This window comes from Camponotus floridanus, unplaced genomic scaffold, assembly GCF_003227725.1.
Source record: "Camponotus floridanus strain SB8 unplaced genomic scaffold, Cflo_v7.5 scaffold107, whole genome shotgun sequence".
NCBI classification, from domain to species: domain Eukaryota; kingdom Metazoa; phylum Arthropoda; class Insecta; order Hymenoptera; family Formicidae; genus Camponotus; species Camponotus floridanus.
In genome coordinates, this window is record NW_020229223.1 from 333,294 (window position 1) to 354,989 (window position 21,696).

The 21,696-nt window shown below is 32.0% G+C and overlaps 2 protein-coding genes and 2 long non-coding RNA genes across 4 annotated transcripts; 2 read left to right on the forward strand and 2 right to left on the reverse strand.

Annotated features, from left to right (window-relative positions):
- Positions 1–169: 169 nt before the first annotated feature.
- On the reverse strand, positions 170–15,227 carry LOC105254556 (ceramide kinase). Its single transcript, XM_011263313.3, has 8 exons — positions 14,810–15,227; positions 8,190–8,429; positions 5,748–5,941; positions 4,760–5,135; positions 4,364–4,516; positions 4,047–4,243; positions 3,537–3,700; positions 170–2,962 (listed from the first exon to the last, which is right to left on the reverse strand). The coding sequence occupies exons 1-8, from the start codon at positions 14,952–14,954 to the stop codon at positions 2,878–2,880; spliced, it is 1,554 nt and encodes a 517-aa protein (XP_011261615.1). The 5' UTR covers positions 14,955–15,227; the 3' UTR covers positions 170–2,877.
- Positions 15,228–15,246: 19 nt separating this feature from the next.
- On the forward strand, positions 15,247–16,660 carry LOC105254555. The gene is made up of 3 exons (XR_889454.3): positions 15,247–15,933; positions 16,022–16,209; positions 16,506–16,660. It is a non-coding gene; the product is annotated as an uncharacterized LOC105254555 (long non-coding RNA).
- On the reverse strand, positions 16,091–17,621 carry LOC109610250. The gene is made up of 4 exons (XR_002192699.2): positions 17,421–17,621; positions 16,513–16,709; positions 16,332–16,444; positions 16,091–16,271 (listed from the first exon to the last, which is right to left on the reverse strand). It is a non-coding gene; the product is annotated as an uncharacterized LOC109610250 (long non-coding RNA).
- Positions 17,622–17,736: 115 nt separating this feature from the next.
- On the forward strand, positions 17,737–21,662 carry LOC105254554 (selenide, water dikinase). Its single transcript, XM_011263312.3, has 6 exons — positions 17,737–18,365; positions 19,205–19,309; positions 19,422–19,683; positions 19,769–19,959; positions 20,617–20,861; positions 21,221–21,662. Exons 1-6 carry the CDS (start codon positions 18,080–18,082, stop codon positions 21,371–21,373), a joined length of 1,242 nt encoding a protein of 413 aa, XP_011261614.2. The 5' UTR covers positions 17,737–18,079; the 3' UTR covers positions 21,374–21,662.
- Positions 21,663–21,696: the final 34 nt, after the last annotated feature.

Consider the following 21,696-nt stretch of genomic DNA (forward strand, 5'->3'; position numbering starts at 1 on the left):
CTATAAATTGACCGAATAATTTAAACACTTTTGATATCTTTACAGATATACATGACTTAAAAAAAGATTTTTTTTCATCATATTAAAAATATTTAATTGTTGATTGACGTCAATAGATTATATTAACTAGAAAAACAGAAATATATACATATAAAAATAAAACACATGATACATAGAAAGATATAATTTATTCTGTGCAACCGCATATTAATCGGTGCATCTGTTCAATGATACGAATTAAAATTTTATAATATATATAATCGCTGGTCGATAAATCATCACATTGATTCGCTGTACTGTCGTTCATTTCCTAAAAATACATTGCAATTAAAATATGTGTGTATATAAATATAAATATATATATATACATACATATTTGTACAATTTCCAGTATTCTATAACTACAGAATTTCATTTTCAATGTAATCCCAGTAGTATTCAAAATAGCATCGTCCACGAAGAATTGCTTTAAACAACTACTTTATCGATACGTTAAGTTTAAGCTGCCTTAAAGAGAGAAAAACAAGGAAAAGAAATACAATCGCGACAATGATACATCGCAAGATAAATATGCAAAAAATACGTAATAGAGAGCAATTCTCTCGCGAATCTATATACAGCTATATAAATCTATGATATGTCATTATTTAAAGAAATAAATTACACCTGTGCATAAATCTGTTATGTAATTTTTACGTCAAGGAATCTAATTTTCCTTAGAAAAGAATGATCAAAGTGTAATTTTTCATAAAATAGAACATGTATTGCATCATTTCCTAGCTGCATAACATTGAAGTTTCTATGATAAGCGAGGACGAATGCGAATGTTGTAGCACCGATGAATCTTTTTTTATAGCTAGACTATATGGATAGAACGCGTTGTGTGGCTACTTGTAGTGCCGTTTGTGTTGCTATAATCGCATCAATTATATCTCACGCTTGCAGCGAAAAATTTATCTATGTCTACAATTTTCCACGACGCAAAATAGCACCAGCTTAAAATACTAAAAATAGAAGACGTGCCGTCTATCACGATCAATTGTGAATGTTTTCTGTGAATATCAATTGCGAATATCATCATAAATCGCAGAAAGGCGTTTAGGCAAATATGCATATTTCGATACTGGAGAGCACAAGTGTGCGAGGAAAAATGTTGATTTAAAATCAAAATATGTTTTTTTATACTTATTTTTTTCTATCTATTTCGATTTTAGCTTCGCTTTTTAATTTGTTTCCTTAATCAAAATATATATTTGCACATAAACATTCGCGGTTCATAGATAATCCACGTTTTATATATTTCATTACACATCTTTTCACTGTAGTTAATGTACAAATATCCTAATCTAAATATCTGCGCGAATAAAAATCTATCTAGAAACAATCAAATTTAATTACTAGTAATATCCCGATTTTGAAATTAAGTTTATATAGCTAAAGTTTATAAAGCCCAAAACCTTCCTGTACAATTCAAGCACCATCTTTGTATTCTGATTGTCTTTACACAAAAAACTGTTAGAAATATAAAAAAAAAGCTTAGCGAGTTGTAAGAATGTTTGCGTTCACGCTTAAATTAATGCGCGTGGTAACGTTAATTATTACTTAAATTTATTACATAATACAGTATTGCAATTACTATTGATTGAAAATTTATCGTTAAAATAAACTTACAATCAATAATGGGATATAGGTGTAATAAATTTAAGTAATGTTCTGTCTATTATTACTTTAAATTTACTCTACACAGGCATCGATAATATAAAACGTTTTAAGTACAAAATATAAAAGTACAATCGGCCTGATTATACCATCGTCAATTTTTTTTGCATCGCGTGATAAATGCAATTTCTGGATGGGTTTTTAATAAACGCCCCGATGGTGAACCGATAACAAGGATTGTACCATTGCACTTTTCCGATTTTTAGAAAAGTTATTTGCACAATAGTTTTTTATCGAGATTTTTTTTGCTTGCTAGTTGCAATAGGAACAGAATATATTAAATATAAAACTATATAGATTTTGCGGAAGTATAATATCTTTTTAGGCACGTTACCAATAAAATAGTATCGGAAAATAATTGTATATGAAAATGCTTAAAACTATAAATACAATATCTTCTCGATTTGTCTCTTGTTAAATAAATGTGCGAGCGATTAGTACGGAATCGACAGGTGCGCGAATTTTAATTGTAATCTGTTTCAATTTTTAGGCATCGCGCAAACCAGACCGCAATAGTAATATACCATTTCTTTAATTAATGTTTCGTATCTTAGGCAGCATCTTTTAAACTTGTCCAATCAATACATATAAAATTGATTCATCAGCGTCACCGCGATTTACACAGCGCTCTGAAAGGTGGTATGTTCGATATTCTTAAAAAGCACATAAAAAGTAAAACAGTCATATTAAACGAAATAAAAGTTAAATATATCATTTCTGCACACGAAATTCTACATATATGCATGATGTGAATCGAGGTATGTCGCTGTGTCAATAACAGAATATATATTACGCTACTTCTTATCAAGGATTATTTTTAAAAAATCAAATTTTTTAAAAATAATGGAAAGACGTACGTAACATAAAATGATTTGTATTGTATTACGTATATCCTTGGAAATATTAGCATAATCAAAGAGTTTGTCTTTCTCCCTCTTTTTTGTATTCTTTTCGTATAAGAAAACACGTAGGAAAATGACGAATAAACTTCTTTGACCAACCTAATATATATGTATACATATATACCGTACTGCAAGATAATCTCGCTAGAATAGATGACAGGGCAAGATAAAGGAACTTTAACGCTTTCGAGAGCGTCGCGCAACGGGATCGCGACCTTAAAATCCAACCGTTTGACGACCTCGTTCAGCTTAATATTCACATGGAACAAGTGAAGCAGGTCGTTTCCCGAGTTGATTCTTGAGCTCGTCTCGTGTAAACCTTCAGTAGTTGGCAGTGTACTCTGTATGTAATACAGACATATTTAGGATAAAGTTTAATTTGATCCTTAAATAGATAAGTTTAAAATCAAATAGAAATCATCATGCAAAGAAAATCTTCAAGATCCTACTGTTTTATTAATGATTTCAAAACTCTAACGAAACAATTCCTTTATAGTATTAGCTATATTATCAGTAATATTAATAAGTATAGTTTTTTCAAAGAAGCAAAATAATACATATTCGCACATATTTCTGATTTTAATTCTCCAATGCACTTTGAGGAATAGAATAGTTATATATATGTATCTATACATTTAACGATTTTTTAAATCATTTTTTATCAGATTGAAAAATATTGTTTTATAGAAAGATATTTTATTTTATTATACATTTATGAGATTATACGAATACTATAAGAGGATATTATGTGTAGTTATTATATATTATATTTTTCAAATAATAAATTATTTTTGGATATCTTTAGATAAATTAAAAATTACTAGATATAGTACATACATTAAAGGATCATGATACCGGTCCGCATCAGTACATGCGTACTGATAATCTGAATATTATCGCGTATTATTTACTTGCCTGATTTTTACATTGATGTTGTCGAGCACTTCACCGTCACAGTTCCATACACTGAGTCGAGAGTTTGAACGAACTTGATTCACTTCGTTTTCGAATTGCAGTGTTGGCAGAGAACGGAATGTGAATTCTCTTGCTCGATAGACCTCGACAAACGGTAACTCGTACTGCAAAAAAATAATTTTTTGCAAGTTTAATACATTTTTAAAAATATTTATTTTTAAATTAAAATATATCACATAATGTAATATAAATAAATAATCTAAATTTTAAAAACAGTGCAATCTTTATACAAAATTTTTACAAAATATTGTTTATTATTTATTATTATATTTTGTGAAAAAAATTTTTTATTTTATATGAAAAAATATACGATTTAATCTTTATAATCGCATTGTCTATTTAAATGTTGGGCAATTTTATTAACTGTAATGATCGATTTAACTACCAGTCTATTAAAGGGTCAAGTAAAGAAAATCAATGATTAATTGGTCGAATAAATGATTCACATACCAAAGTCTTTCGTTTGCTAGATAGCCTGAGTAGTAATCTGATATTGTTTATTAGAGACGTGTGTCGGATTAGAATCACGTCTACGCAGCCGTCGCCTATATGACAGTGAGGACTAAAACCCATGGGACTTCTCGAGCATGCGCAAGATACATTCGCGCCGTTCACCATGAAAAATTTTCCACTGACTGTCACCCATCCTTTTCACGGATGAAAAAGTATATATTATTATTTTATATATATTTATTAAATCTGTGCAACTTTTTAATTATTAAATCTATATAATCAAATTTTACTTTTATCAATTTTTTAACACGTACTGGTGATTTCCTCGTCGGGAACGCTATTGTGCATGTGTTGCAGACAACGTAAACAGTTTTTCATGCATCTGGTGCTACTTGCAGGATGACACGGGTCCGACAGCAGTTCAATCTCACCCTCGTAACCCTTATTTGCGATTATTTTTTTAAATCCTGGAAAAAAATATAAATCATTTAATATCAAGTATTTTGTATTTTTTGTATATGTGTGTGTAATATGTTATTTAATTATTTAATACATAAACATAGTTATTATATACTAAATTATCTAATCTTTCATGTTCAAATTGATATAGATTAGACAATTAATTAATTAAATTGTTATATAATTCAAGTTTTAGATTTTTTTACTGTGTATAGTCATAAATGAAACAAATTAAAATTTCTAAACATTACCGGACCAATCGTATCTGCGAGGCCCCATCCAGCGAAATTTTTCACTATCGCGGATTACATCGCCCAGATAGCCGTAACTAAGCACGCTGGCGTACAATCTGAGCAAGGTTCGATTGCTATGGACCGATGAAATATCCAGACCGATCGAATCGCCGAAAATGATGTGTATAGCAGCGGTCTGAACATCAGTAGTACCATGCAGGCTGTAGGCCACCGTATCAGTACTACCGCTAGGTATGACTCCAACGGGCAAAACAGGATTAGGGAATCTGACGTCGGGATCGTTGGGGTCGATCTGCTGATCCTTGACCGCCCTCAGAATCAATCCGTTGAATACCTCGGCGAACGTGCCATCACCGCCGATGCACACTACTGCCTAAAATGGAAAAGTCGTAATTTGTGTGAGAATAGTTTGAATTAATTCCTTTCAACATAAAGATTTTGCAAGTGTTTATACAACACATAAATATGACTTTATATTTATTACATATAGTCGGAAAAATTGATAAATATGTAGATTTCTATTTTAAATACATGTATTATTGATCCAAAAATTTACATAAAATAGTTGTCAAAGATTTTCTAATTGTAGCAAATAAATACATTAAGAAAAATATCCGGTGAAAAGGTAACGAACGGATATTATACCGATCACTTTAATCGGAAAAAAAGAAACCGGTCAGATATCCAATCAGAAAATATCAATCGATCGGATATCTGACCAGAAAGTTCAAAATTCGGAACTTTCCGATCAGATATCCGATTAAAGTGATCGGTATAATATCCGTTCGTTACCTTTTTATCGGACATTTTTCTCAGTGTAATAAATAGTTACATAAATTTCTTATAATTATTGTAAATTTATGTATAAATTATATACACTGATTTTATGTAATATGTATAAATGTAACATGTATAAATTTATTTGCACTTTGATTTGTATATATGTAAATTCCGCGAACGGAATGTTGGCCTTACAAAAACTCACATGTAAATCACTCAAGTCGGCCGTCAGTAAAATGTCACGAATATGACCAGCCCGTTCGGTGACCATCATTTTTGTCTCAATGCCAGCAATAGTCATAAGTGGTTGCACATCCTTTTCCCAAATCCTGATACCTTTCTTTTTACCGCCTATGGGATTGATGAATAGCATCACCTTTCGCGGTCGATACGTAAGACCTGAAACAATCGGCTATAAATTAAATTCGATTTTTAATTCTTTGAATTCTAGTTTTCTTAAATTTGAATTGTATCAGAATTTAACATTGATCGATGCAATAAATCAAATTCGAATTTTAGAAAATTCTTTAAGTAAAATTGTGCATGTATGTATCTGTACATACGGACATAAAATTTCGAAATAAATATTAGAGACGATACTTGCAGAATCATCATATTTAATCGAAAAAAAAATTGTACGTTTCTCCTTCCTACACATATATACATACATACACACACACACATATATAAATATATGACTCTTATAATTAGACAAAAGAGAAGCAAACATGCTTTTAATTGATTTTATATTTTTTTATTATATTATATAATAAAAAAATATTATATTATATAATTGATTTTATTTTTGTAACAATGGAAATATAAGTCGAATAGACTCAAAGAACAAAATAGGCTTTTAATTATGCAAACTATGTCGATCGATCTTTCTTATATAGTGTAACGTCGATAATTGAATAGGTTTTTTTCATGAAAATGGCATTACACGCGAACATGGCAAATCCCCAGATCAATAGCACAACTGTTGGTTCATGACAAAGGTCGACAAGGATAATTTAGCACTTACTCATTCTGTTTTCTCGGTACTTATTAAAACATGCCCCTCTATCTCTCTTTCGAAGATTATCTTGCAATATCATTGCCTACTAAGCGAGACAGAGGATTGCTCTCGCTTGATTTATTTCACAATGATTTCAAATTACAACTCAATTTAGAAACTGTCAAATTTAATAACAAAATTAAAAAGCGGATCGAAATTGACAAGTGGTGAAATTAAATAATAAAGCAGCAACTTAATGTGAAAACTATTAAAATCTACGAATAGCGAAGTCAAGGAATATAATTTAACAATTTTATCCAAAAATTATCACAATTCGCAAATAAAAAAGATTGAAAAAAATGATTTATTTTAGAAACTATTTATATGAAATATCTTTAATGAAATCAAAGAATGATACAGCAATTTAATTCGAGAATTATTAAAATAAAAAGAAAATTAAACGATAAGTGCGCAAACCTCTAATGACTAATTTATAAGTCTATGCCAGCTACGCTAGTTTAAAAAGTTTCAGGATCACCGAGTATATTGTCATAATGCGCAAATCTGTTATCATGATTTACATCGAACTGATTAACCCGATTAAATTGACTAGCTAGATTATGCTTCTGATATTAAACGTAATTACGATGAAAAAAATCCATAAAAAACACATATCAAGCTTTTTCACATGAAAAAATGTTTCAATCCATAAATCCATATATTATATTCTATATCCATATATTATATTCTATATCCATATATTATATTATATTATTGAAAAAAGATTACCTCAAAGAAAAGATTATCTCAAATTTTGTTTTCCATAATTTTATGTGCTCAAAATGCTACATAATTTTTATTTAAAATAATGATGAATTTAAATTTGAAAATAATATTCAAGTCAAAGTAATATGCAAATTTTGTGTTTATTTTATTTTTGCATCAGTTTTAATTTTTATAAATCTCTAATCTCTTGCTACTGTATTTTTTAAGATTTATTTTTCCTATAATATTTTTTTAGCTCCAACTGCTTGCGTTAATCCTTTTATTTACGAACATCTGCATGACGTCGCAATGATATCAGCGACAAGAACCAACAAGTTTATATATTAATTTATGCGTCACGTTGATTTCTTAATTTCCGATTCGTTTCCTCATCTAATGCCTTTTTGCAGTTAGCAAATAAATCAATGGAAAATTCCAATTATATTTCTTATAATTGAGTCATAAACAAAGTTTTTTATTGTTCACCTAATAAAACCTTATTCATACGTGTCGAGACAATTTAGGATGTCGTAAGATAATAAGTTGCGGTCTTAGCATTTTTTTAGCCACGTATACGAAATGTTTTTAAACTGCATAACTTTTTACAACTAATGATAAAGTTGACTTTTCCTTTCTTTAAAATGTCAAAAATAATTAAGACAACGGGAATTTTCAAATGACTACCTATTAAATTATTTCAAGAATACAAATAAATGACAAAACTATTCTTGTCCCTTCGTCGTCACTTCGTTTCTCATATGTATATACGTATCTCATCATTTTAAAGTTAACGATGTTAGCTGACAGAAAGAAGTTTCTATAAAATATCAATAAACGTCACTAAATTCGAGGCGGCAATTGAGGGAATCATTGCAATTAGCTCACTTAGAAGATGATTCCGGATGGTTTTCACCCATGAGGCGATCTGTCTGGGATCCGTGTGGCTCATGGTCACGCTATGGTGTCGCCATTTGTTCTTGGAACCGCGAACTGCATAATGTAGAATGAAATTCGTCGGACAAACTGTTGGCGAGGTCGGTTGTTTCTCTTTAACGCTTAAACCCGGTATCCAATCATCGCCATAACGTACCGCCAGAACGTCCGTCAAAGGCAGCGTCCATCTGGCTGGGGAAAGAGAAAAAATCGATTATTATGAGTTTTTATAAACGAAAAAGAGAGCACGCGTTTCAAAACTCTATTTTATCTATTGTATCAGTTAGCATTTAATTGAAAATGTACTATGCTATTTTTCTTTAATCGTGATAAGTTAGATCAAAATTAAATAAATAATTTCTTATATAGAAAAAGAATGCAATTTTAATCGTATAATATCGTATAATATGAATAGATATTATTTAAAGCCCGTATCAAACGCGTCTTAGAAGTCCTAAAGATTAAAGAGTGAAATTTGATTCATAAAACAAGTTAAAATTTCCTTCGTCAAGTTTCAAACTTACTCTGCAATGTGTAAGTTGATACGATCTAAGCAAATATTATATGATTTAACACGTTGGTCAGAATTCAGATTCGATAACACAATTTGATAGCTTACTAAGGAAACATATCGTATTTGATAACGATTGTTTAATTTGTCATTTTATAATTTCTGCTTATTGTTGCTTATGATTCACACACACTTGATTATATTATTATTATTATTATTATTATTATTATTATTATTATTGCATCATAATTACATCACAATATTATTATTATTACATATTATTGTATTTAAAAAAAATTATATGTACAACATCATGTTATATTGTAAGACTAAGAAGCGCAATATGTTATGTTACTCGGTGAACATAAAATGGAGAAAACGGTACTCTCGATGTGTGCGTATATGTGTGATATGTTGCGGAATATATCCAGTTATGTACAATGTACAGAGTGCAGGTGCACATGCTTGCATCTTGCAGAATGCAAGAAAAAATTAAATTATATACTTTCCTGAAAGAAGAATCTTTCTCAAGTCAGCCTTTTCGTAAGAATTCGAGAAAATAAAGCATTGCAGATATTATAATTCGACATTGCTCATATAAAGCTTTCATTCCTTTACACTGTCTACAAAATTGTTATTTTTTTATATGCTATATCATATATATATTTTATACTTTATTTTTTATTATGTTAATCGACTTTTTTTGCGATGTTTTTTACTATGTGAAATCAATCGGAAGATATATTTCATACTCTTTGCCTTTTTTGTTGCCGATAAACGGCTCGACATTGGTAGAAATTAGCTTTTATCTTGCGCTTATCATTTGCCAAGGTAGTGTATACCTCGACGAATAAGTAAGCGATAACGTTGTTGCATGCAATGATTTATCAGTTAAATTTGAGAATAACTCGATGCAAGTAGAGAAATTGATTAATAGCTTTGCATTAACTGTGCATTATTGCAGCAACTTGGAATTATCAGAGGCTATTCTTTAAGAAACATGCGAATCGAAGAGATACGATGTACAAGTTATATTTATATTTTTCTGTTACATATTATTAAATTAATATATTAATAAAATAAATTAATAAAATAATAAATAATAAATAATGAAATAATAAATTAATAAAATATTTTAAAATATTAAATTGAAATACTATATATTAATAAAATATTTTTATATATATTTATATTTAATTAGATATATAAAAGATGTTAAATAATTTTGTTTATTTTATTATGTAATTAATTTAATTTTAAATAAATATATTTAAAAAAGAATTTTCCAAACTCTAAATAAATGATATATAAAGAGTAAAAGTTTTTATAAAATCGTACTTTTTCTTGAAACATTCGATTGATTTGTACGAATTATCGTATCAATAAGTGAAAATTTGGAGCGATGCACATGCAAAATACACGCATTATACGCGGTGCACGTGCAAAATATATTTTTAGCCAGTGATTTGATTTCTTGCCGTTTTCTTGCAGAATATTGCGATTCGTACGAGTCTTTTAAAATAACATCACACACGCGATTGCTATGTCTATCACATGCTTAACGAGCGGTTGTTATCGAGGATCGATTTGTTAGCGATGCATCGTATGTCGCGGTCGACCTTATACGAGATAGCATTTATTGTCTCGCAAATACTTCCTTATGCTAAGAATCAATGCCGGTCAACTCTCGATAAATATCGCTTACAATAATAATAAGCAGTTACCAGCTGTTTTAATGACTGGTAATGATATGTAATAGTTCACATTTTAATAATAATTAATCACTTAATAATAATTAACTGTAATAAACAATAATTAACTGTATAATCATTAGCGTTGGTATTTAAAAGATAAATACAAGATAGAAATAATCTAAACTAATTGATTGTCACGTTTTTGAAATCAGAAGCAAATTTGTTTCGTTAATATATAAACGATAAGGCAGATTCGGAGAAAACAAACGTGAAATCCAAGAATTCTCACGTCTCTTGTATAAAAAATATAAATAGTATATTGTATAACCGTGCATGAGTTTCATTTTGAATCAAATCTCATTCGCGTGTCCAATTATATGTTTACATTAATGTTTATAGCAATGTTAGGAGTTAGAATTTCACGTATCATGTAGATATACGAAGAAACACAAGCAATTCCTCAACAATAGCACAAGGATGACGTGAAAATAATATGCGACATATTTTGACAGGTACAAAGACAGGTAGTTACGAGACTGTCCAAGAAATTATTTTTGCATAATTAAAACAATCTATGATAAACATACTCTATTAGTGTACGTCTTTTGCAAGTTAAATATGAAAATGAGAACGCGTTAATGTTGTATATTTTTATTAAAAAAAATACATAATAAAAATATCACAAAATATAATAATAATTGTGATAATAGTAAACTGTAAAAATAATTTCCGCAGCAATTTATCAAAAATTAAATTAAAAATTAAAAAGAATAGTAACTGGAAAAATTAAGACTTTTGCGAAACAACACTCAAAGAAAATGAAATGTGTGTCATAGTTCTTAAGTGCTGATCTATCGCCACGCTTTCTCGTTCGCAGGCAGGTTTCTCTTAACCGGAATAATGTGGCTGCAAGAAACACCAACGATACGTCGAACGACGAAAAGTGAAAGACTGCAGTCTATGTCTATGCTGCAAGTACATAATAACACAGCTTGCGTTCCAAGATTGGCGTTATTCAAGTGTCACGTCACTAGTGATGCGAGATTAACGATACTATATTCATCGACAATTTGTCTTCCGCGAGTAGTTCCGGTTCTTATAATACGTAGGCGAGATTGTATTATAAAGCTTTATAATCAAAACAAAGACCGTTAGAAATTTTAATCAGTCTGCGATCAGCTTAGAGTAATAAGACACGAATGACATCATTTCGCGTGCGTGTGTTTCTTGCATTACACTTTATATGTAAAAAAAAAAATAATATTTATAGTTATTTATTTAATATTTTTAAAATAATTATAAGAAATATATATCATTAATTGCCGGATATTCATTTTTGGGAGAAGCTGCTTGTGTGGAACGTGAAACGTCTCTTAACGTCGTAGAATTATTGTATACAGTTGTTTTTTAACGTTATGCCAATGAGTCACAAGGCCTTTATTGTTTGACGGTTTGAGGCCACCGGAGGGAAGAGAGCTGAAAAACACAGTCGTAGAAATATCTTCGTGTAATATTATTCACTAGGGAAAGAGGGATTATCGTTATTTTATTTAATATTCATGGCGCGAACAAGCACGAGCACGCGCTCGCATAAGGAAATAGAACAACATGCAAATCGTATTCAAGGACGAGAATGAGTATCGACATGTGTTCCTGTCTACGTGAGTCGATCGCCGAAAACTGGTTAGTATTCCTCGCGTCATTCTTATCTGTGTCTCGAAGCTATGAATTATAAAGTGAATCTATAAGAGAGACATCACATATGCGTATAAGGACTTTGATACAAGGAAATATCATTTAATCATATACTTCGTGGTTTATATTTAAGAATTTTGCGTGCATCTATGCATTTGGAAAAGAATTTTTTTCTAATGTTCAACATTCTTTTAGTCTTTTTTTAAAGAATTTTTTCCATATATTTGATCCTTTTTCAACCGTTTTTAATATTTAAATAGATGAATTTTCAATTTATAAATAAAAGATATGTATTTTATCTTTATTTTATATTAAAAATATTTTTTTAAAAAGGAAAAAATAATTTTTATAAAAAAATCAAGTTATATTTTATTTTAAATTATATTCACATTTTTTATTTAAATAATTTTAAATTAAATATTAAATTACATATTTTTTTAAATTTATTTCTAATATGTGAAATCGACATTCTGATTATATTTAATTCGGCTGTTATATATCGGAGAATTAAGTCTTGTTAGAATCGCATTATGAATTAATTTATTAAAGTGTCTGGTAAAGATTCAATTCTGCCTTCTGCTACGCAACTGTTGAACTACATATTAAAAAGCAATTCTGATCGATTTCTCTTTTTTCTTTAATCGTTTCTGTGTATATGAATAATTACAAGGAAAAAAATAATGACATACTGTTGGTGCAATAAGTAACATTATAGAAGATGCTGTACCAATGGCAGGTCAAGGCCAATCGACACACAATCGACCACAATCGACACACAGTTCTTATCGTACATTACACTGGTCCACCTTACGAGATTGAATTGCTCGAATTATATTACTAAGCACTCATTAGTCTTAAGGAAAATTGACCGTAATAGAGAAAGAGAGAAATATATACGCGTGCACAAAAAATTCATATTTTTTTTCTTTTCAAATAATAAATATAACTTCGCGAGTTTGAAAAAGTTATATTATTTTTATATTATTTGCGTGTTCACAAAACATACAAATGATAATGATGAAAAAATATTTCATGTAACATTTTTTATTTACTAGCTGCAATATACACGCATTTATCAATTTATAGATTATTAAATTATTTGTTTCATATAAAATGTTAAATTTAAATTAAAAATATATTTTTTTCTCTACAATTTGTTATAATAATTTTTGACAACTCCCCTTGAGATTAGCTGAGCGCAAAACAAATAAAGAGCGAAAAATACGATTGTTTCTCCTCTTTCTCTATTAAAATTAAATTATTTTCATATTAAGAAAAAACAGATGAGAAATAAATTGCAAAATAATAAATCAAAGTGCAAAAGATGAAATAAGATAAAACAAGGTAAAATCATAAAGAAAAATCATAACATAAAAGATGACAATCATGGAAAACATGGAAACGACAAGACGAGCAATCGCGTGTGCTACTATTGACTCGAATTATTATTAATCTGTGTGTTTTTATGTTAGTTGTTTAATAAATTCTGTTTATCTGATTAATAAAATGCATGAGATCTTATAATTTCAAATTTTGCCACCAAAAAGAATTTAAAAAATACCTGTCCACAAATTTTTGTTACCAATTTTAGACATTAATATCTATCACAAATATATGTATATATATACGTGTATATATATAATTTCTATCAAATTATGTCAAATTGTGTGAGCTTGCATTAAATTTACTATGACTAAAAAAAATTAATTGAAATGTTCTGGAATTAAATACTTGATTTTCTTTTTGCAGCCAGGAAGAAATGCATTGTGTCAATGAAATAATTATCCGATCAAGTGCTCGTTTATCTTTAAAAAATAAGACTTTAAGAAGAGTTTATTTATCAAGGCAAGAAGGAGAGCGTCCAACTGCTGACTCGAAAAAATTATTGATCTATCTATCTATCTTTATTTCTTTCTCTCTTCTTGTTTTGTCATTTTTTATCTATCTACATTTAATGTAAACACGTATTACGTCATATATTTATTTCATTATAATTCCGATCCTATAGCAAACTAGCTCTGAATTAAATATTCAATATTTTTTTTTCTTACGAAAGAATATTGTGTACATTGTCTCGATAGAGCAATATATTCTTATAAAGCATTTTAATGTAAGTTTCAACTTTAATAATAAGTTAATTAATTCTAAAATTAAATATTCAATGTCAAATAATCAAAATTTCTAATATATAAAAAAGAAACATGAACTTTTTTAATTAATGGAATATTAAGTTTACTAATGCGACATTTATCTCCTTAAAGAAAATTTATTTTTAATAACTTGATTTTAATAACTTGAATTTAATGACTTTTTCGTCATAGAAGAATTAAAACCAATCTTATGTTAGTCAAAATATGACCTTCACATATACAGGCGCACGTTTAAATATCCAATATTTATTCAACATTATAGCAAAGGAAAGTATACGCCCCTCGCAACAATTTAATCTACTCCATTTATCATTCGAGAAGGTTTCGCTGCAAACAAAATTTCGAAAAAAACAGGATCGATTTAATTAAAATACAACCTTGATCCAGTTCTTTTCGCGCCGATTACCTTCGCAAAATACCTCGACTCGAAAGGCGATCGTCGCGAGTCTACGCAATTTCTCGACGAAATTTTTCGTCGGAAGAATTTTCCTGCGCGTCAAGGACGGCAAATTGCTCGCTTACTGTAAGGCGGTCGCTCGGTCTCCCAGATGAGCGTACCGCGGTGCAGGTAGACGCGACATCGCTTCTTCTTGACAACGAAGGTGTTGAGCAGGACCGACTTGGAGGCACGGTCGTCGGCGGACGCGCCGGGAGTATTCTGCATCATGTCGAGGCCGCTTCATCGACGGGGAAGGGGATGACGACGACGACGACGGCGATGATAACGATGAACGTTTCAGCGAGAATGATGACGCCAGCGCGACGACCGCGTCATCACGACGATGATTGATTCGCGATGACGTGCCGGCGAGTATCGGAGCAAAATGCGGATTCTCCGCGGCCAGTCTCGCGCCGATCGATCACGCGCGATCACCAGGAGTCACGAGCCCCATCCGTCCCGATCGGACACGCGAGCGAGACTGACCGACTACCGTCGTCCCGCGCGTCGCGGACGACGAGGACGAGGACGAGGACGGGACAAGAGGAGGCGAGACGAGGCGGGGGCGCGGCGCTCGTCATCAGTACGCGTGCACTCATTATTTCGTACTACGTATCGCGTGCAAGTATAAATTTCTTCAATAGATTTTTCGCTTTATCCTTTAATCCCCTCGATCTGCTCTTTTCTCGATATATCGTATGGAATTTTTGAAGCGAACCATTATTTTTTTCTCGCAATACGCGAAGAGATAAATTAATACCCTTTAATAGTTTAAAGCGATAAAATTCTCCGAGAATTTTTCTCTCGATCCGTGAATTGATAAATAATAAAATATCCAAATATCTCTGCAAAGTCCATTTTTTATTAAAAAATACTGGACCTACCGCGCGAATTTATTTGACAGTTGTAAAAATTTATTCATTTATTTAGCTATTTATTCCAGCCAGTCGTTAATAATTCCTAGTCGCAGTCAATCGTCGTTAATAATATCTTGTTGACGAATAATTTCTAATCATTATTTCGTCATTAAAAGTTTACGAAAATTTATATAATTGTTTTAAAGATAGCAAACACGTGCGCGCGCTAATATTTGTCTGTCAAACCACCATTTTATAATGTTACCGATGGTGAAAAATCTAGCTATCTACTATATTTACAGTAGGTATAGCAGTGAATATTTTTACCGAGTGACTCCTGACGCTTATATGTATGTATGGTAATCAATTGACGCATAAATTATTTATGGTAATCAATATATATCAATGATAAACATTTTTTCTTTATTATTCTTTCAGATAATAACGAATTTACGAATTTGATCTACGATTAAAAATCTCGTAAAAATTCGTTCATGTTTAAAAATTCCCGATATAACAGAGTTTGACGTTTCTGACGACGATATTTGAACACAATGCAAATATTTGTATCGCAAACATAATGTACTGACGATACATATACTCCGTTTAACAACGTTACCGCCAATGTAAGTCATTCATAATTAATTAAGTAAATTCAAACAGAATTATTCCCATCATTGTTCCACATCTGAATATAATAGTCATCGATATATACTTTTTCCAACAACTTTGATTTAGTTATACTTACATTCACTCGTCGATTTTCGGTAACTTCAATTCTCGAAGCTTTATTAATTGGATCGCGTCGAGTAGATTATTCGATGAAACGTATCTTTTTCCACAAGATTTAATTTTCCATGTCTGAAAAAAGATATCAAATATGTAAGTTTTTAAATATTGAAAAAGATGATCCTTTATACAGAATTTACCGAAAGAATAATTGGATCCTTCACGAATATTATTTCACGCAAAAATATCGAAATGCAATCGCGTAGGAACTTGTAAGGAGCGGACCGTTTCTGCGATTTGCGCGGGAAACGTCGTGAACGGGAGACAAGATCCAGAGATCAGTCGGGCTGCATTCCAGGACGATCGTCCGGTCGCATTTCGCGCGGCCCTGGTAACTCTGTAAATATATGGCAAATATTGACAATCCAAATATACGTATCAAATTTGTTTACGTATTTGGAAATTAATTAAAATTTTTCGAGATTTAATCCTACGTGTGTATGTGTGCAATTATTATGTATTTAATATAATAAATGTACAATTATATCGCGTCACAAATAGAATATAAATAGAATATAAAAATCTAAAGGCAATTTTCCTTTTCTCGAACCTCTTTTCATTCTCTTGAGAGGAGACTGCGGGGTACTTTGATTTTATTTGTCACGGCGTATAAGTAAATATAGACCTTCGAATGGAGGAAATACATCAGCATTTGAAAACCACTGGCGATATGTCGGCGCGATAACGCGATGCGCCCGAGTCAAATGACGAAACAAACATGAGCGAGCCAATGAGCGGATGAAAAACTTTGACGCATCTCGATCAGCATCGTGGCATTTCTCGCGTATACATCAGCATGTACATTTATTATTCATACGCGCTATCGCGCGCCAATCGCATACATTAATCATCCCGTTATGCGAAATGAAAGCGATTCACGTGAGTCGGGATCGATGCCGATTAAATATGAATATCCTCGCGTATTCGCGAATCGTCATCTGCGATAGGTAAATCTCTAAAATTAATGTATCCGTTTCAATCTCCGATTAAATCAATGAAAGGACTAGAAATATTCATTTAAAAAATGGGATAATACAATTAGAATTACCTCGTTTTTAGTGTTGCAGCTAATGACATTTGGATTCGTCGTGAAAAGGAAAAAAAAATGCTCAAGTCGTGGACGCCATGCAAAAAGTCTAGATGACCGCTGAGGACAGATGAAGAGATGGCGAACCGACAGCCAGGGCCCGGCGCGCGACGCGCTACGGTCCTACGCGACGAGAGCGAGCGCGCATGCGCGCGTTCGAAACTGGCCAATCGGAGCGCGCGACCGGCACCGTGGCGGTGGCATCATGGGGCCTCGCTCGGCTCGCTCGCGCCCTCGCTGTCGCGTCGCATCGCGTCCATTTTGTCGACGCTCACGGTCCCGGTTAGTCGACGCCGGTGCGGATCAGTATAATTCCCATTTGCTGCGAGTTCGCGCGCGGGAGATCCCAGTGGCTGTCCCTCCCAGTGGCGGCCTCGCGTTATAATCAGATAAATTGCGGATCCACGTTCCCGGACGAGCGTGAGAACACTCGGGACGATAAGGAACGTCGCGCGAGAAGGCAACGTCGTCCCCTCGTTTGGGATTATTGTCCGATATTGTCGGGCACCGGGCGTCAGGAAAGCTCGTTGCGACCGGTGGAGCCGACAAAGGCGTAAAAACGCCCCGATTCTCTTCTGGCTGATATACGTGCCGTAGCCGCGGTGAATCGCTTAGGCAAGATGGCGGAACTGCAGGGCACTCCGGGGGCACAGGACGCCCTGGCTGTGGCGCAGCTCGAGCTCGAGGGGAATCCAAATGCCTTGGCGCTGCGAAGGCCATTCGATCCGGTGGCGCATGATCTCGATGCATCCTTCCGCCTGACGCGTTTCGCCGATCTAAAAGGATGAGGGTGTAAAGTCCCTCAGGAGATTCTCGGGAAACTCCTTGAGGGACTGCAGGCTGATGACGCGTCCGCACAGGATCACGAGCATGCCCACTTTATGCACATGGCGATTCCGCGAATCGGTGAGTGAGCCCCCTGTTGCGGCGCGCTTGCGAGCCGGAATTTTTCACCACCGTGTATACTTTTTTCCTCCCTCCCTCTCTTTCTCCCTTAATTCGTCATTTTTTGCCTTGCGAACAATTATTTGCAAGTCGATAGGATCGCGTTTTGAAATTTTGAATTGTCGAAAGAGCGATAATTTAATTTTTTATGCTTTCGTTATTTTTTTCTTTTATATCAAAAATAATTGAGATGTGTAGAATTTTCTCTTCCTTTCTTTCTTTTCTTTTTGTTTAATTTATGCGGAACCCAAGAACGCCTCAAGATGCAGTCCTGTTGTAAGATGGCGGCCGTGTCCTCCCGCCTAATTTTTTTTTGCGTGGCACCGGAAATGCGAATGTTTTTGATAAACTTATAATTGTGCTTTTGTAAAGTTGGAATGATGCATATTTTCTTAAAGATAATGATAACAACGTATAAGAATTTTATTTATTCTTCGAATGTAAAATTTTTATAAATAGTTTTTACAATCATTTTTCTTTGAAACATTTTATTTAATTTGTTAAACACTTCCTTTTTTCAAATATAAACATATATTGCTTTTCTTATTTTAATCTTTGTTTTATTACACGTATAAAAATACTTATATATTGATAAACACTTATATATTAATTATTTTAAATTTACTATAAATGTATGATATTATACAGAATGAAAAATATGTTACATGATAATAATTAATTATAATTGTTAAAATTTGTAAGACAAAAGTATAATTTTTCACCTAAAAATATCTAAATTAATTTTTTGATAGTTTTCGTGTAAAATAATAATTTAACAAAAGCTTATAATATTTTTTCAGGCATTGGCATGGATTCCTCTGTTACGCCGGTAAGACACGGCGGGCTGAGTTTGGTGCAGACCACAGATTTTTTTTATCCACTAGTTGACGATCCTTATATGATGGGTAAGAAAGAAGACAACGAATTAAAGAGAGCGTATAAAGTATCATTAAACCAAACAAATTTTAGTATATTGAGTAGGCTATTTTTTCTTCATCGCCATGAGATACTTTCCAGGTAAAATCGCGTGCGCGAATGTCCTCAGCGATTTATATGCAATGGGTGTCACGGACTGTGACAATATGCTGATGCTGTTGGGAGTTAGCACAAAAATGACAGAGAAGGAGCGTGATGTCGTCGTGCCCCTGATTATGAGAGGATTCAAGGATTCTGCTCTAGAAGCAGGTACTACAGTGACTGGTGGTCAAACGGTTGTGAATCCTTGGTGCACTATAGGTGGTGTTGCTACTACTGTTTGCCAGCCAAACGAGTACATTGTGTACGTAATTAATTAATTATGATTGTCGTTATTCAGCATTACTAGATTCGATTCTAAGTCTCTTTACATTTATTCCTTTATTTAGGCCAGATAACGCTGTTGTGGGAGATGTTCTGGTCCTAACAAAGCCTCTCGGTACGCAAGTCGCCGTTAATGCGCATCAATGGCTTGATCAGCCTGACCGTTGGAACAGAATCAAACTTGTAGTTAGTGAGGAAGATGTGAGAAAAGGTTATCAACGTGCAATGGATAGTATGGCCAGATTGAATAGGACAGGTATATATATTATATAATATATATTAATATAAAATATATAATCTATATATGGTATATCCCTCAAACTCTTAATTTTTTAATAATAAATTTTTTAACTTAGAATCAGTCTTGCCTTCAAAGATATTGAGGTGAATTCGCGTTTATTGCTATTTTATAATTTTATTTTATAATTTTTAACATGTAAGTTTGAATTAAAACTTTATTCAAATTTCTTCATATACGAAATTAATTGAATATATTTATTTATTTAATCGTTTGTGAAATTTAATGTGTAAAAAATGCTTTTTCTCCTAATTTAAAGGAAATTCAATTTTCATTCATTTTGCATCAGAGATTTGCTTCTCCTATTACTTCTTTCTCATAAGTCTATAAATTATAGATTATCTTTCCTGCTTTGATACAGTAGAGTATCTTGTATTCATGAGATATTCTAAAGAACGGCAGGTAAAGAAACAGAGGTTTGATAACTATTTATCGTTAATTGATATTTAGTTTATACATTCCTCTTACAATTATATATGATTATATTGATTGTGTTTCATTAACTGAATTACGTAAAATATCTTTTTTGCAAAAGAATTCTTCAATAAAATTAATCACTCAAATCTTTTGAATATTAATTGAAATTAATTATCAATATTTTATCAATTTTTTTAGCTGCAAGATTAATGCACAAATATAATGCACATGGAGCCACAGATGTTACTGGTTTTGGCCTTTTAGGTCATGCTCAGAATTTAGCCAAGCATCAGAAAAATGAAGTATCCTTTGTTATCCATAATCTGCCTGTTATCTCCAAAATGGCAGCAGTGGCGAAAGCATGTGGCAACATGTTTCAGCTATTGCAGGGTCATTCGGCTGAGACGAGTGGCGGTTTGCTTATTTGCCTTCCCCGAGAGCAGGTTAGCAAAGTATTTGCATAGATTTCAAGTGATTTAGTAAGATGTAGAATTCTAGCTTAGTAAGATAATAAGAGCATATTTACATATACATTTAGTTTCTTTTACTTTTATAGCTATAAATTATATACTAGCTTCTCCGTTGATACAGTAAATTAACTTATCCATAAGATAATCTCTACAAATAGTAGTTAAAGAAACTGTAACTGTTCCATGATTATTACCAACTAATGTAAAAAATTCTCTCCTAAGTGTACTTATATTTTATATTAATTTAGATGTATTCAATTTTAGTAAAATTTATCTACAAATCTAATTATTAAACAATAGATAGGTTTGAGATACATTACGTAATTTTACAGGCTGCAGCATATTGTAAAGACATCGAGAAGCAGGAGGGATATCAAGCGTGGATTATTGGCATCGTAGAAAAAGGACTTCGCACGGCTAGAATAATTGATAAGCCGCGAGTGATCGAAGTTCCTGCTAAGGAGAAAGATGGCGAGCTTTGGTAAAACTAATAATAATAATAATAATGAGATACTAATAGTAAAAAGAAAGGCCCAGAAAGACATTGCGCATATGCCTCCTCGATTACACATACATTTATATATTTGGAAAATAGCACGCACTCGATGAGCGCTTTTACAGATGTACATGTCTAAAAATAATTATTTTCATATCTACATTTCGCGTATTTTCTTCACTGATTAAAAAGACCATAATTAACTAGTATTAACATTTCGATTATTAAGTCATGAAAAAGTTATTCCATTATATTGCTTAACGATTCATTTTTATTATATGATTTATATGAAATAATTATGATTTAATAATC